This window comes from Pongo abelii, chromosome 3 (genome assembly GCF_028885655.2).
Source record: "Pongo abelii isolate AG06213 chromosome 3, NHGRI_mPonAbe1-v2.0_pri, whole genome shotgun sequence".
NCBI lineage: Eukaryota > Metazoa > Chordata > Mammalia > Primates > Hominidae > Pongo > Pongo abelii.
Genome location: NC_071988.2, coordinates 162,464,985 through 162,492,051, shown reverse-complemented (window position 1 = coordinate 162,492,051; position 27,067 = coordinate 162,464,985). Strand labels below are relative to the sequence as shown.

Here is a 27,067-nt window from a genome sequence, read left to right as displayed (position 1 = left end):
AGTGAACTAACAGGTAACCAAAGTGAAGCTCAAGAAACAGAAAATTGCAAGCACTGCAGAACCACCTCCACCCACGGGATCACAACTTGAGACCATCTTAACTTCACTTTCATGGTAAATGGTTTTCCGTGTGTTTTTATATGGATTCACTATTTAAGTATACATCCCTAAATTATATGGCTTGTTTGTCTATTTTTAAACTTCATATAAATGGAATCATCCAGTATGTTTTATGTGTGCATCTTTTGACCAATATTACAAATTTAGAATTCACACAACAGTAGGCTAGCTAGGCAGCTCTGCTAATCTTAGCTGAATTCAGTTGGCCTTTAAATTCAGGCCATGGGTTTTTGACCAGTTCTGATCAACTCCATGTGGCTCTGATTCATCTGGTACCCATGGACAAACCGAGGCATGCTCTTTTTCATGGTGATGGCAGAGGCGCAAGAATAAGCCCAATTGCTCAAACCTACTTCAAGCCTTTGCTTATGTCCACTAACATTCCATTGATCTTGGCAAGTCACGTGGTCAAGCCTAACATCAAGGAGCAAGGAAATGCACTCCTTATTGGAAAACGGAGAGGACTGAATATTTGCTGAATAAATCCAAACTGGCACAGCACATCTGTTCAACATGGTACTAGAAGTCCTAGCTAGTGCAGTAAGACAAATAAATGGATGGCAAGAAATAAAAGTTACTGCTCACGAGTAATATGAATGTGGACACAGAAAATCCAAAAGAATTGGCATATATGAGTTTGGCAATGTGGCTAATAAAGTCAATATTAAAAAGTCTATATACCTATATTTCTATATACCAGCAAAAGGAAGTTAGAAAATAAAGCTGTAAAAATGTATTATATAAAAGCATTTTAGGCCAGGCGTGGTGGCTTATGCCTGTAATCCCAGCACTTTGGGAGACAGAAGCAGGTGGATCACCTGACGTCAAGAGTTCGAGACCAGCCTGGTCAACATGGTGAAAACCTGTCTCTACTAAAAATACAAAAAATTTAGCTGCTCATGGTGGCGGGCACCTGTAATCCCAGTTATTCGGGAGGCTGAGGCAGGAGAATCACTTGAACCCGGGAGGCAGAGGTTACAGTGAGCCGAGATGGCGCCAATGCACTCCAGCCTGGGTGACAGAGCAAGACTCTGTCTCAAAAAAAAAGCATTTTAAAATAGTACCTGGGAATAAATATAATAAAAGATGTGTGGTATCACTACAAAGGCTATAATTCTATTGAAATATTTTTTAAAAACTATATAGGTATATAACATACTCTCGGATTGGAAAAAACTGTTTTCACATTTATCTTACAGATTTAATGCAATCTATAGAGTCAAAGCATTTTTCTCATTAATGGTCTGTCCCTAGAGGGAAATGATCTGCATCAAACTGCTCCATAGGTCTCCAGTCTTTCTAAATTTGATTCCAATGTTTTACTGTTAAGTGTATTTGTTGTAGTTTATAAGGATATACTTTATAAAATTAATCACTTTCTATTTCTCAGTTACTATTTTTTAAACATAAGTGGTGAATTTTTATCAAATGTTTTTCTGTATCTAAGACCATCATGGTTTTCAAATGTTAATATGAAAAATTACATTAGTTTTATTCTGGTGATCAACTGAACTGAGCCATAATTTATCACATATTAAAGCAATATATCTATATATGCAGGTCATTAATATATTTAGTAAGCTTCCAGATTCAGTATGCTAACATTTTGTTTATAATTATTGCATCTAAAGTGACATTGGCATACAATTTTTTTTCATACTGTTCTTGTTGAGTTTTAGTCATCAAGGTTATGATAGTCTCATGAATTGCAGAGTCTATACTCCATTTGCAAGAGTTTGTGAAAAGTGATTTTACTCTTAAGTGTGTCATTCAGCTCACTGATGCAAGCCATATAGAACTGCAGTTTTTAGTGGAAAGGGTTTTAATTGCTAATTCAGTTTAATAGGGCTAGGACTTTCCCCTTTCTTGTAGTTTTGGTAAGCTGTATTTTTCTAGAAATTTTTGTATTTCATTAAAATTTTCAAATTTTTGAAAAAATTAGTTTTTTTCACCATCTGTAGAATTTGTAGTGATGTCCCATATTTCATTGACATTATTGCTTTCTCTTTTATTCTTAACTAGTATCAAGTTTATCAATACTAGTCTTTTCAAGCAAAAGCTTATTTCTGTTGATCCCATGTTTTCTACTCTATGCATTTTAAGCACTTATCTTTAATATTTCCTTGTCTATTTTCTTTACATTTATTGTGTTCATCAAACTCAAGATGGATGTTTTGTCTTTAATTTCCAGCCTATTTTCGAATATATACGTATATTTGAACCTATAATTAGCACTAACTTTAATAAAGTTAGTACTAATATACTAACTTAGCCTTATCCAACCAGATCCACCTATATTTTTGTTTATTTCAAAGTAAGATATACACACACACATGCAAGCACACAGAAATGCTATGCAGCTGTAAAAAAATGATGTATTAATATGTAAATAGATCCACTTTATGATGGATAATAGAACTTTTATGTAAAGTTAAGAATAAAACAGTGCAGTTTAGCATGAATTATTCCTACTCTTTGTAAGAAGGGGCAGGTGGAGGTGGTGGCATCTTTTTAAATAAAGGAAATTTTCAGTCTCATAACCACTTGTTTCTCATTCAACACTGTAAATAGGTAATCAGCAGTTAACAAGTCAAGAAAATCAAAACCTTTTTCTGTATATTCTGATTTACCTATAGCAACACGATAAGAAAAATAAGAAAAATGTTTAATGAGCATGAATGACTAAATGAGGGAATACAGAAAAAAAGAAGTATCAACAGAAAGGCTTACAACAATTTCAACGTGTTTTTTATTTGCTCACTTAACATTCCAAACAAAATGACATTTTACACTATTGCTTTTACTTAAGAAGTCAACTGCCTTATCCAAAGTAGACAAAAATCCCAATTCCTTTAAGTGTCCAAGTGGTACTTTTTCCCCCAGAGAAAGCTACTTGAATACTTTAACAGAAACATAGAATCGTCCTATAATAGTAAGGTAGTAGTTGGGTCTTACCTGTACTACATTTAAAACTTTTCTCATTAAAAACTGAATACAGAAAAAAACCCCAAACACCTCCAGTCATCATTCCTCTCAGATTTTTAACAATTCCACTAACCTTCATTAAAAATTGCTTTTGTAGAGAGGTGTATAAATATGAAAATGGAAAGTAAGCCTCCCCACACCTGTTCACAGAGAAGTGGGGTAGAGCATTTATCCTGAGAAAACAGCTGCTGGTCCCCGTTATTTCAAGAAGGATAATAAACATTATGGCCCTCCAAGTCAAACCTCCTATCTTCTGTGCCATGATCATGTGTAACCTTTTCTGTTCTGGCTACGAGCATCTACTTTTCACACTCATGTGATGCTTCTCCTTTGAGCAAATCTGTGATGAAGTTGTATTTCACTGAATGTTTTCAAAGGGGAGAAAGAGTGCATGAGCAATTATAGTACTGGAACAAAAGTGAAGAGTACATATATTTTCACGTAGAAAAAATACATACAAATCCAAGTAGCTCCTAAAAATAGAAATCAGATGGGCATTTTTAAGAAAAAGATTGTTTTCTAAACTGTAAATGGTGCCAGTAAGACACTGATTTTTATATCTAGCTACATCACCACATTTATGTACAAAGAGAGGTTGGTATAGGTTCACTGATACCCCCAATTTCTCCCATTTCTTTAAAGATTGTCTTTTAGATCCTATTAAAACCGTAACTGTTAATTTTTTAGACTACTTCCTGTCACTGGCACACTCTCTTCAACCTGGCACATACAAAAATTCATTTCAACATCTATTTACTTTTTTGATGCTAAAACTAACCATTTTTCGGCTACTTCAATGCCACAATATTCTATCACTACTTTGGCATTTTACTAATTATTATAGAAACAGGTAAGATTCTAAATATGGATTGTAAGACTACGTAAAATTCCAAATACATATGTCAAAAGGGAAAGTAGGAAGGTAGACACAATTATATTTTTGTTTTCATGTATATCATTGTCATGAGTCTGACGGCTCATGTTGCATTCTAATTTACAACTGACATTGGTGACAGTTTGCTTGGCTTCTAGACTTAAACCCTAGAATTTATTAGTGGCTTTTAGATCAATTTGCTGTAAGACTATCTGAAATGGTTGCAGATTATTTTAAGCAAGAACAGAATGATACCTATAATGTACAAATGGAGGTGGATTTAAAGAACATATTATTGAGCAAACTTTATAATGACATTTTCTTAACATCATCGTAGTTTTTCTTCCTAGAAGGGAAAAAACTTACTTAAAATTTTCCCCTTCTATACTTAAAGCATTCTTAAGTATACTGACAAACGTTTAAATCAGTTCAAGCTCTCAGCTGTTGGAAGATCAAAACACAAAGATAAGCATTTACAGCACAAACATCAAAAGATGAACAGCTTTCCATGTAATAGTTAATACCTTAATACAATGAACTTGTCAGGATTTTGCGATATATTGTATAGCTGGACAATAAAGCATGAAAATATTTTTTAAAAATTAAGTGAAGATATTCCCAAAGTTGAGATGTCCCCTACAAGAAACCAATTTTTAAATTCCTGTAATACTGAAAAGCTAAATTGCCACTATTGTAATAAAGTGAACCAAATTTTTTAAATAATTTTATCTTATTGAGAAACTAATTTTAACGCATGCACTTTAAATGTATGTGCTATACAACACTGCGTCTTATTTTCCAATTGGATATGTCTTACCACTCTTCTAACAAGTTTGAAAGAAAGAGGTCTGTCAACAGACACGAGCAAATACTTATAAAGTCTCAGGTCTTGTTCTATCACATGCTAGCCAGTCCTTAAACACTTGATATATACCCACATTAAAAGGTGTGCTAAATATCGTCATGTTTTAGATGAAATTATGTCCTTAAAAGGTTGGTTTCTGTAGGATTTAAGGAGAACTTAAACTTTGCTGCTTTAAACTTTAGTTTTGCTATCAGTACAAATGTGTAAAACACACCAAGAAGAAATCATTCCCATAAGAATCTCATCACTATATAATCGCTGACAGCACTTGCTGCCCTCCTGAGAGTTTAGGAGAATAAAACTATATAAAATGCACAGTCGTCAAGTCATCTTCAAGCTATTTTAGTATCCCACAAACCATTAACATAAAGTTCATACATGGTTATCTAAAAACACCATGGAGTCAAAGAGAAGCAAGAGTTAACAGTAAGTCAAATAAACCAACAATGTTTAACTGATTTTTTTTTTAAACTTAAGCTTTCTTAAGTTTCAAAGACAGTTTTATTTAAACAGAAACTGTCTTTTATAATCTTTTTGTCTTTTATATAATCAAGATTTTCTTGGCAAATACATCTCTTTTCATAAGCATACATAGGTAGAGAAGTTTCATATGTAGGTAGAGCAGTTTCATAAGCATACATAGGTAGAGAAGAAAACACTAAGGTTCTTTTCTACAACTGACAAAAAGCAAATATTGAAGATGAGAAAATGCCTTTAAGCTTTCAAATAACACTGTGGCATTTTAAAGTGTGTTATTTAAAAACAAAAAAGCTAGTCACCAATACTGTCATTCTCTCATCAGTTATGCTCAATAATCACAGAAACCCAAAAGGAGGCCCTAATTCTTTACTCTCTCTGCTGTATCTCTGCTCTATTTGCTACATAAGCAACGTTATGACATGTAATTAAGATGCAAACAAAGAAAACCATAAAGAAACACTCTTGCTGTTAATTAACCTAGAAATAAAAATCAGACAAAGAAAATTAAAAACAGCCATTTCCAAACTAAAAACCAAAAAAATCTTCAAGAGCTTTGAAAAAGATACCAACTTGACCCTACAACACATAAAAATGAAAATTGATTTTACACATTTTAATCAACCAATTTAATACAAATACCTGATTTATACTTTTACACCAACGGGCTAAGTCCCAAGTTCCAAACTGTAGTTCGCATGACTCTACAGAGGGGATCTTTGGAAGGATAAGGTACCTTTGGAGAACAGTGTATAAACAATTGTAAACATACACTGATTGTCCACTAGCTTTCTTAAATAGAATTTCTGAAATATTTTTGTAGGAAATTACATATGAGTGTAATTGATCAGATAATTCCTATTATAACATATAAATTCTGTTGAATGTGCAAAATGTGGTAGAAATAGAAGATACAGTGGATGATTTATACTTTTAAAGTAAGTGCTACATTACAATCCAGTAAAAGTCCTTTAATCTTTTCATGAAACTTCTCTCTATACAAGTTGAAATACATAATGCTTTCTGGTTCTTCTTCAAACCAAAACTTGTCAAATTCATAGACAAGATAACCTGCAGTTAAAGAAAAACAAAACATTTAATCCTCAATGTTGAAATCACATTCAAACCATCTCATCTTTACAAAGTATATAACCATCTTTTAAATTCCATATTAGAATACAATAATCAAAAGTAATCTCAAAACTATTAGAAGCCTGAGGGACTTAATAAGACTAATAAACCATTTAGTGTACATTTATTATTTGTCTCAAAAATCAACAATGTCCCTCAGGCTTAAAAGATGTAGTACTTTCAGCCGGGAGCAGTGACTCATACCTGAACTCTCAGCACTTTCAGAGACTTAGGTGGGCAGATCGCTTGAGGCCAGGACTTAAGAGACCAGCCTGGGCAACATGGTGAAACCCCATCTCTGCAACAAATACAAAAATTAGCCAGGCATGGTGGCATGCGCCTGTTGTCCCAGCTACTTGGGAGGCTGAGGTAAAGGGATCACTTGAGCCCAGGAGGTCAGGGCTTCAGTGAGCCATGATTGTACCACTGCACTCCAGCTTGGTTGAGAGAGTGAGAACCTATCTCAAAAAAAAAAAAAAAAAAAAAAAAAAGGATGTAGTACTTTCAAAAGATACCTTGAGAAAAGTTTCCCGAGAAACTTCCGAAGCACAAAAATGCAAGTAATGAGAAAATGATGGATAAGGCTAAAGTGTAGGAAAGTTATTTCCTACTTGATTTCTAAATCTAAGAGTTATTTCTACTTTTTTTTCAACGAACTATCAGCATCTTCTCTTTTTTAAAAAAATACATCCACTCTAAATCGGCTTAATATTTTTGGCTTTCAATATCCTCATTATGGTAGCCAAATTAACCCCCAAAATGTTAAATGTATTTCATGAAACCGAACTTGTTTATACACACACACACACACACACACACACACACGTAAACTTAAATGTGAATTTAAAACCACCCAACATCAAAATATCTATCAACAAGTACATAAACAATGTGTAGCATATAAGGGAATATTGTTCAGCAATAAAAATAAATGAGCTAATACGTCAATTTTTAAAAAATAACAAATAAAAAAGCTATTAATACACACAACAAATTATGCAGAAAGAAACCAGACCAAAATGAGTAAAAACTGCACGATTCCACTTAAATACAATTCTAGAAAATAAATGCAAACTCATCTATAGTGACAAAAAAATTGTGGTTCCTAGGATGGTGGGGGGAGGGGCAAGAGGCATGGATTACCAAGGAGTACATAAAAACTTTCAGAGGTGGTGACTATATTCACCATTTGGATCATGGAGATGGTTTCACAGGTATATACATATGTTAAAACTTATCAAATCATACATGTTTAAATATGTGCAGTTTATTATCTGTCATGTAATATGTGCAGTTTATCATATGCCTTAATAAAGCTGTTAAAAAGTAAAGCAAAAAATAAAACCACCGCAGTCCTACTTTGTATGTAATCAAATGTATTTATTGAATTTTTTTTTAAATATTTCTACAGTGCTCACTAAATGCTCATATACTGTCAGAGCAGCCCTAGGATGCAAGTACTATGTTGTTATTCTCACTCTACCGAAGAGAAGTTAAATGATGTGCCCCAAATCACACAGTTTGTAAGTGGTCTCTGTTGCAAAAGCCAATGACTTTACACAAAAGGGTGGCTAGACTATCATGATTGCCTACTATGTAAAAAAATGGAAATCCAATTTTAATAATATTGGTCATACAGCAAACATTAATGGTTAAAATCATCATATTCCCACACTGAAATATCATTTCATAAGAAGGCCAGTTTAAGAAAGATTTTTGGATTCTTCTCAATATATGATAAAACAGATTTTTGTCAACCATGATATATGCGTAAAATCAAGAAATGAAGCCTCTGGAGAAATACCATCTGTTATCTCTATCCCCCATACACTGTTAGGGATGTGTAATAAATACATTTAGAGATTAATGTTCTGCCTAGTATGATAAGGCAGATAGCTATCCAAATTTTATGGCCATACCATTTGTTTCAGTATATCTGGTTATTATGTTTTAGATATTTATCATTCTTATGTCCTTTAAATTGCTTTTTCATTACCGTCAGCAATGTGGTCCATTCAAATGACTACAAGGGCCTGGAACAAACTGCTCAAGTTAAAGCACTAGGAACTTCTTGCTTCAGAGTGAGGCTATTGATCTATAATATAAATCAGTGTCAGAGAAAGACTAACTTGAAGAACGGAGGCTATAATAGCTAAAGTGATTTAATGTGACATCAGGAAACCACAGGAAAAAATACTGAAATTCTAGGAAACTGGCAGGGCCATCCTTGGCATAAGACTCCCAAAGTTTTGCAAAAAGTGACGGAAAAGAGCTGTTTTCCATGATGCACATATTTTGTCCTTTTGAGTCCAGATGTTTGGAACACTTAAGACTCTGTAGAAATTACCATATGAAATGTCTAAATCTGAAATTCCCTGCATGAATTTACTGCAGAGGTTAAGGATAAGAAAATCATAGGAAGGGGGATTAACTGTAAACTTGTATCTCCTGGGGTGATGAAAATGTCCTAAAAGTGGATTATGATGATGGCTACCCAATTTAGCTCATTAAAATCCATTTAAGTGTATATTTAAGATGGGTAAATTCTATGTTATATAAATTATACCTCAATAAAGTTGTTATTGAGACATAACTTTCTTATTACACAAACTTGAGGTGTTACTATTTTTTTTTGGAACCACCAACCCAGAAGTCCAGCTAAAATTTTGGTCCTACAAAACTAGAATGGAGACATCCTAGACCAGAATATACAAAAGACAGAGGTCCCAAAATCCTGAGCCCTCCTGCTGGACTAGTGGTCAGTAACTTCCCAGAATCATGGCAGATACCTGCTCACAGTTTGGACGTACAAGATGACAATGGAGCTAAAAAGCTAAATTACCAACGTTTCCAGCCCTTCCTACACAGGACACATTAAAACAAAGGCGATCAAAGGAAAAGGGGGGGATGAAGGCAGATCACAGGGAAACAAAAAATGTGGAAACTAATCTCTGAACTGTTCTTCCTTCTGGAGAGAAACTATGACCTTGGAACTAATTTGTGCAAACTAATTGATCCTACTCCTCTACCAAAAAAGTATGCACATTCGAAGACAAGGTTGCAAGTTATTATTCAAGTTAGAACAGGTTCCTCTTAAGAAGAAAAGCAGAACCTTATTTAAGATGTGAAACTTCCAATGGTAATGGGTATGAAAATCAAGTTTTTGGGAAACTTTTACTTAAAAAGTACATAGGTATATGTGTATGTGCATTTTAATGTCTCAAAATAATTGAAAACCATAAGCTTCACTGTTTCCAGGATGATCTACAGCTCTTATAGACTGAGCTGACAGGAGGCAACTGAAAGGGTTCTACAATGACTTTTCCACCTCAGATATTACACTTTAATGTCCTTCCTATAGAGGAGCCAGCCGAGATGGTGTGAGGGTGCTGGAGAGCAACAGTTTCCACAGATCCTCAAGTTCCCTGGTCTTTAGGGGAAAAATACTGCACAGAGGTCATTCTGCACTGCTTTCTAACCTACCACCCTCCTGTATATATTGAGACATGGGAAACTGCTTAATTGTTTGGGGAGTTTTCAAATTCTTTTTTTTTAAATTTTATGAAGATTTATTTTTTAAGTTCTAAGGAACTTTAGTTTTCTTATTTGTAGCTAATTCTCTTAAAATTTATTTATTTTTTACATTAATTAGTCTCTATTTATTTATATATATATTTTTATTATACTTTAAGTTCTAGGGTACATGTGCACAACGTGTAGGTTTGTTACATATGTATACATGTGCCATGTTGGTGTGCTGCACCCATTAACTCGTCATTTACATTAGGTATATCTCCTAATGCTATCCCTCCCCACTCCCCCAACCCCACAACAGGCCCCAGTGTGTGATGTTCCCCTTCCTGTGTCCAAGTGTTCTCATTGTTCAAGTCCCACCTATGAGTGAGAACATGCGGTGTTTGGTTTTTTGTCCTTGCGATAGTTTGCTGAGAATGATGGTTTCCAGCTTCATCCATGTCCCTACAAAGGACATGAACTCATCATTTTTTATGGCTGCATAGTATTCCATGGTGTATATGTGCCACATGTTCTTAATCCAGTCTATCATTGTTGGACATTTGGGTTGGTTCCAAGTCTTTGCTATTGTGAGTAGTGCCGCAATAAACATATGTGTGCATGTGTCTTTATAGCAGCATGATTTATATTCCTTTGGGTATATACCCAGTAATGGGATGGCTGGGTCAAGTGGTATTTCTAGTTCTAGATCCCTGAGGAATCACCACACTGTCTTCCACAATGGTTGAACTAGTTTACAGTCCCATCAACAGTGTAAAAGTGTTCCTGTTTCTCCACATCCTCTCCAGCACCTGTTGTTTCCTGACTTTTTAATGATCGCCATTCTAACTGGTGTGACATGATATCTCATTTATGTTATTGGTGTTCAATAGGTAGCTAATGAACAAGGGATATATTCATTTAAAAAAAAAATTAGAGGCAAGTTAGCAAAGTCCCAGCAACAACACTTTGGAATGGTAAAGGAAAGCATCTCACGCCTGCTAGAAATCTTCAGTACACTTGAGTAGAATCATCAATGCTGTCCTTAGGAACCTGAAACCTGTTCCCTCCATTTAAAGACATGTTGCATTGGCTCCTACCTTGTGTAAGCATCCCCATATGATTCTTTATCCTTATCCATTAAGGGAGAAAAAGGATCTGGACATACAGTGCTGGGGTTAAAGTAGAGGTTGGGCTGAAGATATACATTTTGGCATTTAATGCATATTTGGCATTTTAAGCAAGGGACCAGATGGTACCACTTAGGAAAAGTATGAGGGCTAAAGAGAGAAGTGAGCACAGGGCTGGGCCCTGAGGTGCTCCCTACATCTATTAAGGCAGTGGATGTCTACAGGAATTCCTGTGGGGCAAGAGAAAAGCCAGGAGAATGTGGCATCAGAAAAGTCATGATAATGATTCGAAAAGAAACGTGCGGTCATTATGCCCAGTGCCACTAAAAGGATAAAATAACATGAAGAAAAAACATGGCGATTGTATTAGGCAGCAAAAAAAGTTGGTGTCTGAGAAAAATCAGTGTAAGCAGAGTCATGGAGAGAGAAACTAAATTGGAATTAGATAAAAACTGGAGATGAAGAAATGAAAAAGCAATTATTGAAAAAGTTTCATGAACAAAGAGAGCAGAGAAATGAAGCAGTATCTGGAGGTGGACACTGCACTAGGGGGAAGTTTTGATTCTGAAGATGACAGCTCCTCACTGAATGCAGTGACTTTGTCTTCTTCTCTGCTATATCCCCAGGGCCTAGAACAACATCTAACACAGTAAACGAATAAACTTCCCAGAGAAGAGCACATCTAAACTGAGATGTGGAAGATGAGAAGGCATCACCTGGAAAGAACAGAGGGAGCTGGAATAGTGTTCAGGCCAAGTGAATGTCTCTTGCAAAGGCACAGAGTCAAGAGAGAGCATAATAAATTTGAGCAACTAAAAAGAAGACTGGGATGCCTCCACTATAGAGTTTGTGGGGGTGAGAGGGGGGCTGGTATATGGCAAAAGATGAGCCTGGAGAGGTTACCAAGGTTCAGATTATGCAGGGCCTTATAATGGGAATCCTTTGAAGAATTTTTGGCAGTGGAGTAAAACGATCAGATTTTCATTTTAAGTAACTATACTTTCAATGTGGAGAAGAAATAGAAGAGTGTTACCATAAAAAGACTGCTAAAGGCTATTACAGTAACCTAGTAACAAAGGCCTGATATTGTACGGTTACAATGGGGATAGAAAGAAACAGACACATGCAAGAGAAAGTTAAGATGCAGACAAAACTGGAATTAGGGTGTAAGAAAAGGCAGGAAAGTTTCTGCGAAAAGGAGACATGGATATTTTCAACAATGGAGATGAAGAAATTATGATTTGGCCACCTATTATCTAAGTAGTTTCTTATATGCTACCAACATTCAAATGACATTCTAAAGACACAAAAAGATCAAGAAAAGTAGTGTGTGAAGGAAAACTAGATTTGAGTTCTTTGCTTCTGAACAATAGCTTCAGAAGATGGACTCATTCAATTAAACCTTCAGTATTCAAATATTATCACTAAAAGTGAATGGAACAGAGAAAGTAAAGACAGCTTTAGGAACAGTTACTCAGTACCTCTAACCTACCACAAGAAAATTTGGCCTTGAAATTCAAGGCAGGGGGAGGCAAAAAGTTCCTCTAAATTAAATTTCCTTCCAAAAGTAAAAAAATAATCTGCAAATGGTCTGTCCTTAACAGCATTCATTAACCAGCATCCAAGAGGGAAAATACATTTTGTAGTTAGCTGGAAAATGAATGCCTAGAGAAAAATTACATGAATCTTAGATGTGTCTACATGTGAAATATTGCCTTTTATAATCAGGAAATATAAAAACTGAAGTATAGAATACTCTTGGGGACCCATCTTCCACTGTTTTCTTGTTTTTCAAAGACCCTAAGTAATAAAATGATAAACATAAGTTATATACTTCACAGAGGCAACAGATTAAAATATATATTATACATTCCAAGTGATTTAAGAATTATCTTAGAAAGATCTAGTTTTAACTCATTTTAATACTTACAATAAAACTGATGAAAGTGTTCCATTGTTGGTATACCAGGAACAAAGTTATAGAGATGAAACTTCAAAGCTTCACTCTTCAGTAAGCTATAAGCCATCTCTGTAAGATTGATTCCAACTATTGCATAAGAATACCTATGTCAGAAACATTACCAGTTATACCAGCTAGCCAAATAACTCATAAAATAAATTAAAATTATGTTAGGAATTAGTAGAAAGTGACTTCAGGTTTAACACAGTATTGATTTTATGATAATCTCTACATGGTAAGAAAAATATACTAGAAAGAATTTAACATTTTTGCTTTTTAAAGCCTATATATTTTTCTGGATATAATCTAAGAAATAAAAATAAAGCTCTGTTCACATGATATCTAAAACTAAAATTCTTAAATAAAAAAGGGGTCAGGGGGACTATAGACACCAAATCTCATTGATTTCTAAAATACACTGGATAATCTGGATAATCTGATATTTTCTTCTCCATTATCAGGGTACTTATTTTTATGATCTAACATTGTTACTATGCTTTTTCAAAGATTAGATACCATCAGAATATTTTTAAAAATAACGGTAAGGCTAATAAAACCACCTCAGTTTGAATTTCACTTTACAATTTTCAAAGCTATTTCCCATTTTCCTATTACTTTTCCAAACTATTTCCTCTTCCTATCTTCAAATCTATTTCTCAAAAGCATTTTATAAGGGCCCTTATCTCCACTGTATAGATAAATTATGTCTTGTGATAAAAGTATACTGAAATACATATAAAATTGGTTTACAATCACATTTTTCCTTAAAAATAATGTATCATGTAATGTCCTTTATAAAGTTCTTATTAAAATACTTCATTTTAAGAAATACCTTGATATACCTTCAAATTCATTAAATCATCTAATCATTATAAATGCGAGAGATTATGGCTTCTTTAATATACCCAGCTTACCCTAATTTTGGATGATTTGAACGGGAAAGAATCTGATGAGCTTCACTAGTGTAATTTTCACTGAAATACCTAAAAAGTTTAAGAAAAATAATCAAACGAATGTACGCCATTCAAATGTAAGATATCCAGAACCAATTTAAAAAGCTACTGTCAAAATGATAGTCCTAGTATTGCCATGAGTATCCTGATATCTGTCTCAAATCACTTCAGTGATTCACAAATGCTTCTGAATCAAAATTTCCCAAGCTATCAGGCCTATGTAGTACAGAATATAGGTCGTTGACAAGACTGTAAAGTATTTTAATAAATAGATAATATAAAAAGAGACTACCTTAAAAAAAAAAAAAAACTAAAGTTCTTTTTGTTTCTTTGCTGGTTCTATTTCTATAAAAGAGTCAATATGTACCTGTTAGGACACTCTTCCTTACACTTAGGTTCATTCCTTCTACTACAATTTAAGTCTGTGTTGTTTAGTGCCATTTTCAGTGCAATCAGAAGGGAGTCAACAATCTTTTTGCAATGAGAAACCTCCTTCATCAATCATATAAATAAAATACTAGCTATAAAACAGAAGTATTAGCAGTATAAGAGAGATGTATATGAAACTATCTATTTGTAGGCACATACATCTTTTTGACCTATACCAAATCTATTAAACCTTAGGATCACCTCAAAAGGATAGACACACACACGACTAGATGCTCACGTGAGGATAAAAATAAAAAATAAATGTCCATGGTTTATTTACATTTTAGAGGACAAAATCATTGACATTTTCATAAAGCATAGAAATTTCTGATTAACTCTTCCCTCTTTATTCTTCTACAGAGTATTAATATACACTTCCTTATTTCTTCACTGGCTCTAATTTTCAACCCATTACACCAGGGGCTGTTAACTTAGAAGTTCATGAATTAATGATAATTTATGAATGAAGGGGAATCCAGGAACCATCTTACATTACGGACTTTTTCTATATATACATTTCCCGGGGAGAGAGTATACAAAGCTTTCATTAGATTCCCTAAGGGATCTGTAAACACCAAAATAGTTTAAAAAGTCTTGCTTAACGCAATGCTTTCCTAAGTCTCTAATTTTTCTACTTTATCCCTAGATTGATTCTAAAATGCCCTCAGTTGACCATTTATATTTCATTTTTGTAATAATTCAGCATTGCATTTTAATAGTCAAACTACTCTTAAAATATTCAATCTGTAATATAGAACAACTTTTAATTTCCTTCCTGAATTTAGTTAACCTCAATCTTAACAGTATCAAATGGTGAAAAATAAACATCTGTAAACAATTAAAAAAACCATCAATATTAACCTAATTTAGCCAATATCAGGATTTTCTCACAGTAAGAATTATCCAAACTTTAACAGTCTAGCCTTCCCATTCTAGACATTTTATAGTCTATAAATCACAATTTCATGGACAGACCCAAACACTACAATTTGTACATTTGCGTATCCTTATAGGAGGAAATTAATCTTCCAGGCTATCTTCTAGAATAGTTTTGGCTATCAATTGTGACTTCAGTTACATATTTGGGGATTTCATACATGTAGCTAATCATAAGTATTAAAGAAGACAAAGGAGAGAAAGTTCATACGGTAGTCTATATAAAGTCAGGAATGCAGGTAGGTAAGTTGTCACAGGTGGTGAAGAACATATGTAAAGATACTTTATTATCACCTTACCTAGTTATATTTGCCAAAATAGAATCAGAGAGCCCAGAGAGAAAAAGCAAGTGAATAAAGGCAGTAGGAGTATACATAATTCTTTAAGAGGTATCAGAATGGAAACCAGAAAGAAAAAAGAGAGGAAAGCATTGGTAAGTAAAGAAATCACATACACAATTATATTTCCACCAATGTCTTTTTTTTTTTTTTTTTTTTAAAGACAGGGTCTTGCTCTGTCACCCAGGCTGGAGGTGGCACAATCATGACTCACTGTAAACTTGAATTCCTGGGCTCACGCAATCCTTCTGCCTCAGCCTCCCAAGTAGCTGGACTACAGGCAAATGCCACCACGCCTGGCTAATTATTTTTGTAGAGACAGGGTCTCACTATATTGCTCAGATTGGTCACAAACTTCTGGCTTCAAGTGATCCTCTGGCCTCACCCTCCCAAAGTGCTGGGATTACAGGCGTGAGCCACTGTGCCTGGCCTCCAATATCTTCCTATTGTTGCCAACACATTAGCAAATACTTCTAGCACTGCAGTTATTAAAATTCAGAGATAGTATGAATCAACTAGATCACTTCTTATTAGAAGTAACTAGATCAAAGATTATATGTAATTTCATTTAGGGAAGAAAACAAAGTTTACTTTCACTTACACAAGATTGATTAATCCAAGTATGCCCATGCCTCTGAAGTCTGTCTTGGGATCATCACCCTGAAAACCAATTTCAGCCCACTGCTTGGAGATTCTAGCGTTTAACTTCTTCGTGGGCATTAGAAGATTCCAAAGCTGTACAAACATATTTCCATTATTAAGACATTTTCTTTCTTATAGCTTGTAACTAGTAATTTAATGCTATCAAATAACTTTCGTAGAAAAACCATAGGTTAAGCAAAGACTTTAGAACATTTTTCAATTATCCTAAAACACGCAGCACATTTATTCCCATTAAAAAAACTGGTATAAAGAACAGATTTTGAAAAGGTAAACAAATAATACACAAAAATATTAAACAATGAGATGTCTTTATTTACTAATTAATACAGATATGCCCAGAACTGGTAAACCACTTGAGAAAAAAACAGTATTTTAGGAACTTAGCCCTTGCTTCAGATACTGTATAGTTAAATAGGCTCTATTATAATGGTGGGTTAATAGTCCCTAATCAGAATGAAAATAGGTGTAAGACAGAAGAGCATGAAGAAATGATACTGATAGCATTCCAATTGTTTTACAAATTTTCAGTTTAAAAAAATACGATTTGGTTTTAAATAAATATCTTTAAGGATGAGGATTTAAGAAAAACTATCAAGCCGGGCATGGTGGCTCACGCCTGTAATCCCAGCACTTTGGGAGGCCGAAGCGGGTGGATCACGAGGTCAGGAGATTGAGACCATCCTGGCTAACACGGTGAAACCCCGTCTCTACTAAAAATACAAAAAATTAGCCAGGCGTGGTGGCGGGCACCTGTGGTCCCAGCTACTCAGGAGGCTGAGACAGGAGAATGGCATGAACCCGGGAGGCGGAGCTTGCAGTGAGCTGAGATGGCGCCACTGCACTCCAGCCTGGGCGACAGAGCAAGACTCCATCTCCAAAAGGAAAAAAAAAAACCCCAGCCATCAAATATTACATACCAATAAACTAATCAATGCAAAATAAAGAAAATTTATTGTTTAAATACCACAAGCCATCAAATGAAAGAAACTTACAGAAGTTGACTAAAGAAGGTTTGTGAAAATTTGCAAAACAGAAATACTTGCATTTTTTTCCCATTTCATTACCATTTAAAGCATTGTTGAATAAGGACCCCTAATGAAAGGAGTATTCTGTTACCTAAAATAAAATGTGAAGTGACCTTGCTTTAAAACAGGGTCAAGACTGGCTCTGAAGCTAAATCCAATCATTATATTAGGTTTACCTGGTCACTACTTTTATTGTCAACACCTGTGACTTGCCTACATTAGCCTCTCTCCATGAATTCTACAAGGAGTTTGATTATGCCAATGATAAGGCCTCAGTGATATGGTGAGAGCCACAGTGTAGAACCACTAGTATTAAAAATTTAATATGCATGAATATTGAATTTCTGGGTTCCATTCCTAGAGATTCTAATTTTGTAAGTCTAAGGTGGAACTTTGGAGTGTACATACTAAACACTATTTAACGCTAGTAAAGGTAGTCCTTGGACTACACTTAAAGCAAGACGGATTACATAGCTCTTTACCCAGTAAGACTGCTGAGTATGTGTAGTGCAGAACTGAATTTCACCATGAAGTACCAAGGTAAAATTCCCTGGACTAGAGGGTAGGACTTGTACTTTTTTCCCTCAAAAGGAAAGGTATCGTGTAGCAAGGGCCTAACATGAAGGGAAAAATGACGACAATGGGGACAGAAATAGCAGTTAATCCTCAGTAAGTGCCAGGTACTATTTTAAACACTTTAAATATAAAAACTCATCCATACAATAACCCTTTGAGATACATATTTGTATTATCCTCATTTAACAAAATACACTTCTAATGAAAAAAAAAAAAGCCTTTATTGTTTTTAAACTTGCATCGCTTAGTGTTACTTAGATAGTATCAATGTTTGTTTCCACAGTACGTTTTGTTATAAAGAACTCCTAATTCCAAGTGCAATGCGCTATTTTAACGATTTTAAAATAAAATTGGAATAGGTGTAGAGGATGGGCAGGAGATTCAGCTCTGTTCCAGACCCTACCATTCTAGTACTAAAGCAAATCACTTCATCTCCCTGGTCCTTAGAATCTTCATCCCTCAAACGAAGGGACTAGTCTAGATGATCTGTAAAGCTTACTCTAGGTCTATTACTCTTTAATTTTGGCACCTCATTGGCTTTATGCATTTATACTTTAGAAATAAGAAACAGGAAAATTCTAAGTAAATAATTTTTACTTTCTTAAAGTTTAAATCTTTCTGGCATTACTTGGCAATTAACATTCCATAAGTCCCAAAAGATTGGACGTAATAATCTGAAAAGGGACACACATGTTTTCAACTTGCAAGTAGCTGAAAAAATGCTTAACTTTTTTGAGCAATTTGTATAAAAAGTAGGAGAAAAATTTGAAACTTGTAGACATGTACTTTTTGGTTGAAAATATCTCTATAGGTTTTTATTTCAGAAATAAAAACATTAAAATAAAATTTATTTGAATATATTTATTCATATAAATATATATTCATTATATATTTATAATAATGCTTATCAGAAAATGATAAAAATAGCTAACTAAAAATCTTTCCATATCAATGAAATCCAGCATAATAAAATTCTCTAAGGGCAAAGAAACCATATAAGCCTAGCCATATAAGCCTCTAGAATTTGCAGACTTTACTTAGCTGAAGCCTGATTTATTTTTCTAGTGTTCAACAACTCCACATAAAGAAAATAGAAATTTACCTTCATGAGTAGCTCTTCATGCTGTAGGTTATCAGAATCATATGGCCTTTTCCTCACACTTTCTACATCCAAATACAGCTGTTTATAACCAGTTATCTGCAGTAAGCACATCTTCATGCAGATTTTAAAACTAAAAATGATAAAATTATTTTTAAAAAGCATACCTTCTTATCACAATAAAGTCTTTCATAGCTTGTGGTTCATATGTCTATTTAGAAAGCATTTCCTGGCTTTCAGTTTACTATAAGACCCACCAAAGGCCTCCTTAAATACAAAACATTATGCAAAGTACTATATAGGATATAAGGCCTAGAAAGAGGGCAAGACATAGTAGGAATGGCAAACTTCACAACCGTAAGGATTTGTGAAGGATTTTCTCTTCATGTTTTCTCTGGGCAATCCTATACATTCCTAAATCTTTATTGCCAGATATCACCAGTAGACTTAATTTTCCAAGTATATATAAAACAAATAGCTCCACAACAGGTTATCTCAGCTCTAAATAAAACTGCTTCTCTTCCCTAAAGAAACATGCTCTTTCTTTAGTGTCTAGATCTATTAATGACATCGCTACCCATTAGTTCCCCAAGCTACAACACTCCAAGTTCTGACCTGCCTCTCTCCATCACAATGTGTCAAAAGATCCCCATACGCTAATCTTTTCTATCTCTGAAATGTCCTTCAAAGCAATCCTCATAGCACTCTTTCTCCTACTGTATTTATGCCTTTGTCATTTCTTGCATGAATAACTCAAATTTCCTATTCTTTATTCCTTCTGCCAGCCTCCCACATTATCGAATCTACTCTCCATCTTCCTAAAATACATATCTAAAAATGTAGCTTGTTTGCTTAAAAATCAGAGGACAACATCTACATCCTTCAGTATGGCATACAAGACTCTGCAATGTATCAATCTAGCATTTCACTCATTTCTCCAGCCACTACTCTGCTCATATTCAATGATCCAGCTACAAATAACTCCCTATCACTCCAGATACAAAAGTATTAATATTTCTATGTCTCTGTGCCTTGCTGGCACTGTTCCCCTACCCATTCATCAAGGTCCAGTGTAAATACCACCTCTTGGGTGGAACTATCCTCACAGTTCCCTCCTAGACCCTTCCTCGTCTCAGCTGAAATAAATTGTTCCTTCCTCTATATTCACATAGAAAATGCTGAATGAAGGAAAAAGTGTGAAATACTATGTCAACATACCAGCGCTGGGAAAACAGAAATGGGATAAGTACTCTTCTTATGGAACTTAGAATTTACAGAGGGAAGGACAAGAGTTAATCAATGACTATAGTACAATGGGTTAAATGGTATGATAGCACTATGAGATGCCACAGCAATACACCTAACTCAGAATGGAGGAGCCTGGGAGGACCTTACTAGAGGAGGACATAGGAACTGTATTTCAAAAGACATAGTAGCCAAAGTTATTAACCTTGGGAAAGTCATGGTAAGACATCTTGAAGAAGGCAGATGATATACTGACATTAGTACTGGGCTGGAAACCAAGAGATACAGGTTCTAGCCCTGATTCTATCACTGCCCTCTCTGGATCTCAACTGCTCCTCTTGTGAAGTGAGAGCGCTGAATCAGATGATCTCCACAAACCCTTCAGCTCTAAAGTGTTACAACAGTGCATGATCTTGATACCTCACAGGCTATAAATGCATAATAAAAAAGAATAATGTAAAAAACGCACACCTGGCATCCTTCTCAGGGTTAATATTCTTTTCCTTCATAATATCGTCTACATATTTGTCCACTTCACTCTGAACAACACGTGTCACCTTCTGTAAAACCTATTTATGTAAAAGAAAGCCAAATGAGAAAAATTCTTTGTAGCTGAAAAAGACGTAGTTGTGAGACATTTAATCAACCTTACAAAGTACGTATTAAAAATGCAAAATAAACCCAGTTTGTTTCAACCAGTTTATTTCAAATTTTCTCTAGGGCTAAACTCATATATATATATATATATATATATATATATATATATATATATATATGTAGTTTTATAATAAAAGAACAGCAACATGATGTACCAGAGGAAGCCTTCCTCAACTGACTCAACAGGTTCTCAGCTGATGAGTTCTTAGCAAATGAGCTGCCACCATAGTATTTATGAAGTAGATATTTTAATTACATAATAAAAATGTTAAAAAATCTTGAATGCATAAGTTTAAAAAATTAAATGCAGAAAAGAGTTGAATCTCAAAATCTTGTCTCCAGAGATCACCACTGGTAACAAACTGGCACTGACAAAAACAAAATCAGATCAAATTTGAAAACTATAAGAATTTACTGTGCATACTGAAGAACAGTTCACAAACTAAGACTTCAAATCAAAACTGGTAAGAAAATAAAAATAGAGTCCTTAGTTTAGATATACCCCAAGGCGAGAGAGACAGACAGAAACAGATTTCCCCAGAGAAAAGTAAAAGGTGAGAAGAAAATGGTCAAAGATCTATTAATAACAATCAGTAAAGATACAGATATGGTCAACAAAGTCTAGCTTGTCCAATCCTGAGATAATATGGGTACAGGAAGAGTGTTGAAGCTTAAATACCAGCACTGGTAAAAGGACTACCTTCGCCATGGGTAGTCATGGCAAAAGCCATACCTTTTTGCATGTATTACAAACTCCTAAAACATTAAAAATCCAGTTCAATGTCACTTCCTCTGTGAAGTCTTCCCCAGCCCTAGAGTTAACTACTTCCTTTCACAGTCATACTTCAGTTAGAGAGCACTGACCACACCATATTTTCTCTATGTTCTCCACCAGCATTTGTCTCTCTTATTTACTCTTATATCTTAAGCGTCTAGGATAGCACATTACTGATTACATGCTCAAAACTTTGTTAAATATATTATGAACAAATGACTGATTGAATGAACTTGCCCAAGGCATACATAAATTTAGGGCAGAGTTAAGACAAGAAACCACATCTAGTTTCTAAGCAAATACTCTTTCCTGTATATATTATTCCATTACTTTTTTAAAAATTGATTTATAATTTAAATACAGTGAAAGGCACAGATGTTGTCTGATCCGTTTTGACAAATACATACATCCAGATAATCCACATCCCTACTATGATACAGAACATTTCTATCATCCCAGAAAGTTCGTTTATGCCCCTTTTCAATCAATTCTTCCTTCAAGAAGCAACCACTGTTCTGATTTCTACCACCATAGCTTAGCTGTGTGCACATAAATGGAATCAAAGTATGTACTCTTTTGTGTCTGGCTTCTTTTGTTCAACATAACGTTTCTAGGATTCATCCACATTCTTACTCATATCCACATTCTTTCTCATATCTGTAATTTGTCCCTTTTAATTGCTGAGTTGTATTGCATGAATATACCTCAATTTGCTTATTCATTCTCCTGGTACCTGGTTTGGGACCATACTTTATTATACTTTTGATAAATATATATTTTCATTTCTTAGACACCTAAGAGTGAAATTACTAGGGCAGTATGTGTTTAACTTTCAATGAAATTGCCAAAACCACTTTCCAAAGTGACAATATCATCTTCTGCTCCAACTGGTGTTTGCAACATTAGTGTTGTTAGTCTATTTCATTTAGGTAACTTTTAGGTATGTAGTGTCCTCTCATTGTGATTTTAATTTGCATTTCTCTGATGACTAATAATGCTGACCACTTTTCCAAGTGTGTATACATACACACACACACACACGTATATATACACCTTTGTCAAGTGACTATTCAAAGCTCTTGCCCATTAAAAATTCTGTTGCCTTTTTATTACTGAGTTATAAAAGTTATTTATTAGATACAAGTCCCTTATCAGATACATATGCTGCAAATACATTCTCAGTCTGTGGCCTGCCTATTCCTTTCCTTAAACGTATCATTGATGAGCAGTTTTATTTTGATGAAATTTAACTTTTCAATTTTTTTAAGTGGTAGCATAACCCAAGGTGGAAGATATTCTCCTACGCTTGCTTTCAGAAACTTTAAAGTTTTAGCTTAAACATAGGTCTAACATCCATATTAAATTAGTTTTCATGTATGGTAAGAGACTGAAGTTGAGGTTTGTTTTTTTCCCCCATACATACCCAGTTGTTCCAGCACTATTTATTGAAAAGACTTTCTTCTCTTCATTGAATTGCTTTGATACCCTTGTTAAAAATTATATGACATATTAGGTGTGGTCAATTTCTGGTCTCTCATCTGTTATATTCATCTTTTGACTAGAAAGTCTTAAAGTCAGGTAGTAGGGGTCCTTTTAGAAGATTATGTGGGCTATTCTAGATTCTTTCCATTTCTTTATAAACTTTAGAATGAGCTTGTCAGAATCTTCAAAAGTAGTCTGCAGGGGTTTTTACTGGAACTGCATTGAATCCATAGATCAATTTGGGAATTAACATCTTAATACTGAGTCCTCCAATGGATGAATACAGTGTATGGTTCCATTTTCATCTTTCTCAGCAATCTTCTCTGGGAGTTTTAGTGCAGAAGTCTTATGCATCTTTCATTAAATTTAGCCCCAAATATTTTATGTTTTCTGGATGCTTTTGTAAGTGGTATTGTTCTTTATTTTCCAAAAGTTTGTTGCTAACATACAGTAGTATACCATGTCCTGTAACACTATTAAATTCATTTATTAATAATGCCAGTAGTTTTTGTAGATTTCTTAGGATTTTCTACATTCACAAACTACGTCATCTGTTAATATAATTTATTTCTTTCCAATCATTATGTCTTATATTACTTCTTCTTGCCTTACTGAACTACTTAGGATCTCTAGTATGATGCTGAATAAAAGCAGAGAAAGTACATATATTTGTCTTGTTCCCAGTTGAATGTGGTGAGCATTCAATAATTCGGTGTTATGTATCATGTTAGCTGCAGGTTTTTCACAGCCTTTCATAGGTTGAGAAAGTTCCTTCTATGCCTAGTTGAGATTTTTTAATCATGAATTGGTACTGAATTCTGTCAAAATAGTTTTTCAGTATCTGCTGAAATGTTCATATTTTTCTGATTTACTCTGTTAATGTGGTAAATTACATACATTGATTCTGAAAACTCAACATGACAGGCCGGGTGCAATGGCTCATGCCTGTAATCCCAGCACTTCAAGAGGCAGAGGTGGGTGGATCACCTGACGTCAGGAGTTTGAGACCAGCCTGGGAAACATGGTAAAACCCTGTCTCTACTAAAAATACAAAAATTAGCCAGGCATGGTGGTGTGCACCTGCAACCCCAGCTACTCGAAAGACTGAGGTGAGAGAACTGCTTGAACCCGGGAGGTGGAGGTTGCAGTGAGCCGAGATCACGCCACTGCACACCAGCCTGGTCAACAGAGCAAGGCTCTGTATCAAAAAAAAAAAAACAAAAAAAAACCTCAACATGACATATTATCCTTTTTATGTATTACTGGGATCAATTTGCTAGCATTCTGTTAAGGACTTTTGCACCTATATTCATGAAGGACATTGAACCGTAGTTTTCACATATCATATTGTCTATATCTGGCTTTAGTATCAAGATGATACTGGCCCCATAAAGTGTGTTTCTTTCTATTCTGTTTCCTAGGAGTTAATGTAATAGTGGTATTATTTCTTCTCCCTTAAATGTTTAACACTTCACTAGTGAAGCCAAGATTGGAGATTTGTGAAAAAATTTTAAATTACAGTTTCTATTTCTTTTTTAAGTATACTACTATTTAGATTTTTTATCTCTTTTTGTGTTAGTTTGGTAAGTTGTTTTTCAAGGACTTTGTCCATTTTGTGTAAAATCAAACAATTCATTGGCATAAAGTCGTTCATAGAATCCCCTTATCATACTTTGAATGACTATAGGCTGTAGTGGAAAAGTAGAGCCCAAAAATGCAAATGTGCATCACTATAGCATTAAAGGAAAACTAAACTAATGCCATAAAATGTATATTTATTATTCAACTATTTAACAGCTACATTATTATTATTTAAAACCTAAGATGGCAGCTGCAATAAAAAGACAGCCACCAAAAACACTAATAGATTGCCAAAGTATCCCTCCCTAACTTTCAGAAATTCAAATGCCTGTATATGCATAAGTACAGTGGAGCTTTGCTACATTGTCATATATTGCATGGAAGCCAGACTTCTTAGCAGAATATTGAATTAGACTCCTCAAATTCTAGTAAGTCATTAATTTTTATTTATAAATCCCAAAGTTTGTTAACCCTTAATATCTAATTGATAAATAGTCCTTAATCTAAAATATAAGCAAATAAGATTCAATTTTTAACAAAGAAAGAATGCACACTGTGGAACGGTGCACAATCCAACATGATCATACTTCAAGATCACTGCTTTAGGGAATCACTCTGAATAGATTAAAATCACTTTTATTCACAGCAATCATTGGTAATGCTAAATAATCTGAAGTACCAAAGAGGTTTTCATGAATATCAAATTTCTAAAATGATTATGGTATATATTGGCTTAATTATATTATCATTAATATTATTAGTAACCACTATTTGTTGAATACTTACCAAGTATTGGGCATTCTCTTAGACTGTTTTCATAGTAATACCTCTAATTTCAAAACAACTATGTGGGTATGAATAGCTTTTAGAATGAGCAAATAAGTAACCTGTACAAAGCCAAACAACTGGTAATTGATAATATCAGGATTTGAACCCAGATTTTTTTATCGAATAAAAATGTAATTAGGTAAACCAAAATATCACAAAATGAGAAATAGATTTACCCTACAAAGTAAATGGAATATACAAATTAGGTGCAATACACACATAAATTATATTTTTAAATTGATAAGGCTACTTCTGTTTATTGGAAAGTTTGTCTTAGATTGAAAACCTTAAAAGAATAAATCGTAAGTGATTTAATTTCAGTATTTACCCATTGGTTGACCACTCTCTTTGCAGGATGCCCTCCAAAGTACTATTAGCAATTTCTATTTTTGAATAATGAAGTTCATAAGAATACAATTTTAATGTTTACTTTTCAAGCGAACTTTTTAATAGCAAGCAACAGAGGTAAAAAATAACATTTTATTTTTCTTTAACTTGTAACCACTACTTTAAAATCCCCAAACACTCTAGTCTACATTTACCTCGTCCTTCTCTAAACTTCTACTTACAATTACATTCAATTCCAGTCTTTTGTATATCTTTTGAATATCCCGAAGACCCTGGTTGAATATCGAATATGTGGTAGTCATTCAAATCCTTGAATGGATTTGACCAAGGCACTGGAGTTCTTAAATGTAGCATCTTATGTATTGTTCCACTTAAGCTTGGCATGATTTTACCACACATACAATCCCATTAATAAATTCTGTGACCAAAACTGTTGTTACAAATGCAGTTATAACAACTACACTGATAGATGTGATACTCAGTCCCCAGTTCCAGAACCTCTACAGTAAATTAGTAAATAAAAGAAACACTACACACTCTATTCTGAAAAAAGTAAATTTTCATTTACTTATTATTCTTTATCCTCTTATTTTTCTCACTTATTCATTCATTCACTCAATAAATATTCAGAGTCCTTATCACATTCCAGGCACTGTTTCAGGTACTAGAAAAACATCAGTGAACAAAACAACAACAAAAAAAACAATGCCTTTTTCTTTTCAGGAATGGAAAAATAAATAAGTAAAATATTTAGTATGCTAGTGATGGTCTGTGCTATGGTGAAACAATTAAGCAAAGGGGATCATAAAGAGAGACAAAGGTATACCCTTAGGTAGAGAATGGTCATGGAAAATCTCATAGAGAATGTCATAACTGAGGAAAAACCTGAAAATGAGGAAGCGAGCTAAGCTTTTAAGCGGAAGAAGATAATTCTACTTAAACAGAAGACCTGGCGCAAAGGTCATAAACCAGAAGCATGCTGATGTGTTTGGAAAATAACAGGCAGCATAGTGGTGATGACCAGTGAGCAAGGCAAGAACTGCAGCAGATAAAAGTCAGAGAGTAATGAAGGGGACC

General features: G+C 34.3%; 1 protein-coding gene across 3 annotated transcripts in view; it reads right to left on the bottom strand.

The window, feature by feature from the left end:
- Nucleotides 1-2,846: 2,846 nt before the first annotated feature.
- Nucleotides 2,847-27,067, bottom strand: part of ELMOD2 (ELMO domain containing 2) — a 29,682-nt gene continuing 5,461 nt past the window's right edge. For all 3 annotated transcript variants that reach the window (XM_002815161.6, XM_009240335.4, XM_009240334.4), the window contains exons 4-9: nucleotides 20,791-20,888; nucleotides 19,078-19,207; nucleotides 16,313-16,446; nucleotides 13,970-14,038; nucleotides 13,026-13,159; nucleotides 2,847-6,392 (exon numbers count right to left, since the gene is read on the bottom strand). In XM_002815161.6, the coding sequence (XP_002815207.1) occupies nucleotides 6,247-6,392; nucleotides 13,026-13,159; nucleotides 13,970-14,038; nucleotides 16,313-16,446; nucleotides 19,078-19,207; nucleotides 20,791-20,888 (711 nt within the window). In that variant the 3' untranslated portion in view covers nucleotides 2,847-6,246. The remainder of the gene's footprint in view (nucleotides 6,393-13,025; nucleotides 13,160-13,969; nucleotides 14,039-16,312; nucleotides 16,447-19,077; nucleotides 19,208-20,790; nucleotides 20,889-27,067) is intronic.